General features: G+C 73.5%; 1 protein-coding gene and 1 long non-coding RNA gene across 2 annotated transcripts in view; one reads left to right on the plus strand and one right to left on the minus strand.

The window, feature by feature from the left end:
- Window positions 1–296: 296 nt before the first annotated feature.
- HIC1 (HIC ZBTB transcriptional repressor 1) overlaps window positions 297–2,818 on the minus strand; it is a 3,325-nt gene continuing 803 nt past the window's right edge. The window contains exon 2 of the mRNA XM_026055223.1: window positions 297–2,538. Coding sequence (XP_025911008.1) covers window positions 593–2,538 — 1,946 coding nt within the window. The 3' untranslated portion in view covers window positions 297–592. The remainder of the gene's footprint in view (window positions 2,539–2,818) is intronic.
- The window catches only part of LOC112960700, a 3,598-nt gene continuing 3,246 nt past the window's right edge, over window positions 2,467–2,818 (plus strand). The window contains exon 1 of the long non-coding RNA XR_003251831.1: window positions 2,467–2,554. This is a non-coding gene — a long non-coding RNA (uncharacterized LOC112960700). The remainder of the gene's footprint in view (window positions 2,555–2,818) is intronic.

Genomic DNA, 2,818 nt, shown 5'->3' on the forward strand with positions numbered 1-2,818 from the left:
GGGCGCCCGCGGCGGGGAAGGAGGGCGCCGGGGGCTTGCGTGCCGCGGCTTTCCCGGTGGGGAGAGGGCTGCGGGCAGCTCGGCGGCGGCGTGCTCGCCCCGACGGACAAACTACTCACAGGCCCGCGGCGCTGGAGGCGGCCGAGTCCACGTCGCAGGCGCCCCGGGCCGAGCCGAGCCCCGTGCGCGGCGGGGAGTGAGGCGGGTTGCCGCCGCGGGCCTCCCCGCYGGCCGGGAGCCGGCCCTGAGGTAAGGAGCGGGCTCATGTCCTCCGAAGCCTCGGGGCCGAGCCCGGGCCCGGCGTCACAGCTTGCGTCTTCGCCTCCCGCCGCAGTCCCGGGAGCCGCCGCGGGGCCGAGCCAAGCGGCCAGTCCCTGAATTATCGGCTTCTTCCAGGCGAGCCCGGCGCGCCCCGGGGCTCTTCGCGGGGCTCGCCGCTCCGGGGCRGCTCTCGCGGGACCCTCCGCCACGAGCCAGTTCTCCGGGGCCAGCTCCAGGCCGGGAGCTTCCCACTGCCGCCGCCAGCCCCCACGCGGGGAGGCCCCGGCTCGGGGAGCCCCGCGGCACGGCCGGAGCGCGGCCCCGGCGGGCGCTAGGGCGGCGAGTAGCGCTCAATGGTCCGGGCGGCCTCGGCGTGCAGGTGCGGGGCCTGCGCCAGCACCTCGGCCGCCTTGTCCTGGCTCAGCCCCAGGTGCTCRGCCGTGAACTTGGCCAGCGGGTAGAGGCTCTCCATGGCCTTGGGGTCGCTGAGGAAGTGCGAGGTGTGGGAGAGCAGCTCGGCCGCTTTCTCCTGCTTGAGCCCCAGCTGGTCGGCGGTGAGGCGGGCCATGGCGTAGACGCTGTCGGGGAAGTCCAGCTTGGCCTTGCCGTCGGGGCCGGCGGCGTGCATCTTCATGTGGCTGATGAGGTTGCGCTGCTGGGCGAACTTGCCGCCGCACACCTGGCACTCGTAGGGCTTCTCGCCCGAGTGGATGCGCATGTGCTCGGTGAGGCGGTACTGGCGCGTGAAGCGCATGCCGCAGGCGTCGCAGGCGAAGGGCTTGAGGCCCAGGTGGCTGCGCATGTGGCGCGTCATGGTGCCGCGCTGCGTGAACTTCTTGCCGCAGATGGTGCAAGGGTAAGGCCGCGTGAGCCAGTGCGTCTTCTCGTGCTGCCGCAGCGTGGCCGGGTCCTTGTAGGACTTGTCGCAGGACGAGCAGCGGTAGGGCCGCAGGATGTCGCCCAGCCCCGGGCCGCCCTTGTCCAGGAAGGGCACGGCCTGCTCTGCGGCCGCCTTGTGATACAGCTCCTCTTCGTTGTGGGCCTCCACGTGGGCGTTGAGCTGCTCGGAGCTGGGGAAGCCCTTGCCGCAGGGGATGCACACGTAGAGGTTGTCGCCCAGGCTCTCGGGCTCGTAGCCCAGGTGGTTGCAGTAGCGGTCCAGCGCGTCGCCGGGCGAGGGGCCCTCGCTGCTGCCCGTGTCCTCGCTGGTGCTGTTGTCGGGCTCTAGGTCGTTGCTCTCCACGCTGGGGTAGCGGGGCTGCGGCGCCGCGGGCGGCGATTCGGCTTTTTCCTCCCGCTCCAGCTCCTTCTCGGCCTCGCCCTCGTCCAGGTAGGGCCCCAGGGGCTCGTGCTTCATCCAGCGGTACATGAGCTCGCGCCCGTCGGCGCGGGGCAGCGGGGGCTCGGCGCAGGGCGGCGTGCTGCGGAAGGGGTCGGCGGCGTGCGGGTGGCCCCCCGGCTCACCGCCCGGYGGCGAGTCCTTGTAGGCAGCGGCGTGGCCGGCCAGGAGGCCGGCGCTCACCGGGGGGCTGTCGTGCCGCGGGGGCAGCGAGGGCTCGCGGGGCTCGCCGGGCAGCAAGCGGTCGGTGGGCAGGAGCTGGGCGGAGGGGCCGGTGGGGCTCTTCTTGGAGAGGTCGAGGCCGCAGGGCGGCGAGCAGTGGCGCTCCGGGGGGCACAGCCCGTGCGGGTGCAGCGGGGTGCCCTGCGAGGCCGAGGCGTAGAGCTCGCCGCACTGCGTGTTGAGCGGCGCCGCCGGCTCCACGGGCGGCAGGTCCACGGGCCGCGGCGTGCCCGAGTAGCAGGCCTGGATGACCGGCGTGGTGGCGCGCAGCCCCCGGCCCAGCTTGTAGGGCGCGTAGCCCCCGCGCAGGTGGCAGTACTTGCCGCTGCGCTTCAGCTTCTTCTTGCAAAGTGCCACCAAGCCGGGGATCTGGAGGTAGCTGGCGGCGGCCAGCACGGCGCCCAGGCTCTGCTCGCCGCCCGGCTCGCAGTCGGCCAGGCGCCCGGTGTAGATGAAGTCCAGGATGAGGCGGAAGATGCCGGGGCTCACCATCTCATGGTCCAAGTTGAGCAGGTTGTCGTGCACCACCAGCGACTTGAGGTAGGCGCTGCTGGCCGCCAGGATGTTCTTGTGCGCGCGGAAGAGCGCGTTCTGCACCACGATGATCACGTCGCACAGGAAGCCCTTGGTGCGCTGCGTGTTCAGCTGCAGCAGCAGCTGCCGCGAGTGGCTCGGCACCTCCATGGCGTCCAGCATCGCGCTCCTCGCCCGCCGCCCTGCAACACACGGCCGGTGAGCGCCGCGTCCGGCCCCGCGCGCCGTGGGGGGCTCAACCCGCGCGGCACGGGGGGCCCCGTCCCGGGCAGCGAAGCGGGCGAGGGGCTGGCGGGGACGGGAGCGCACGCCGCCACGTCCCGGCCGCTCTGCGCGCCGGCTCGCCTGTGCCACCGCTTATATCGGGGCTCGCTTCTCGCCGGCCGGGGGGGCGGGGAGGGGGGTTAAAACCCCCGGAGGCATTTGGAGAAAGTGACATCACTCGCCGCCGCTTCCAGCGCC

The sequence above is a fragment of the Apteryx rowi genome, unplaced genomic scaffold (assembly GCF_003343035.1).
Source record: "Apteryx rowi isolate R43461 unplaced genomic scaffold, aptRow1 scaffold_99, whole genome shotgun sequence".
Classification (NCBI taxonomy): domain Eukaryota; kingdom Metazoa; phylum Chordata; class Aves; order Apterygiformes; family Apterygidae; genus Apteryx; species Apteryx rowi.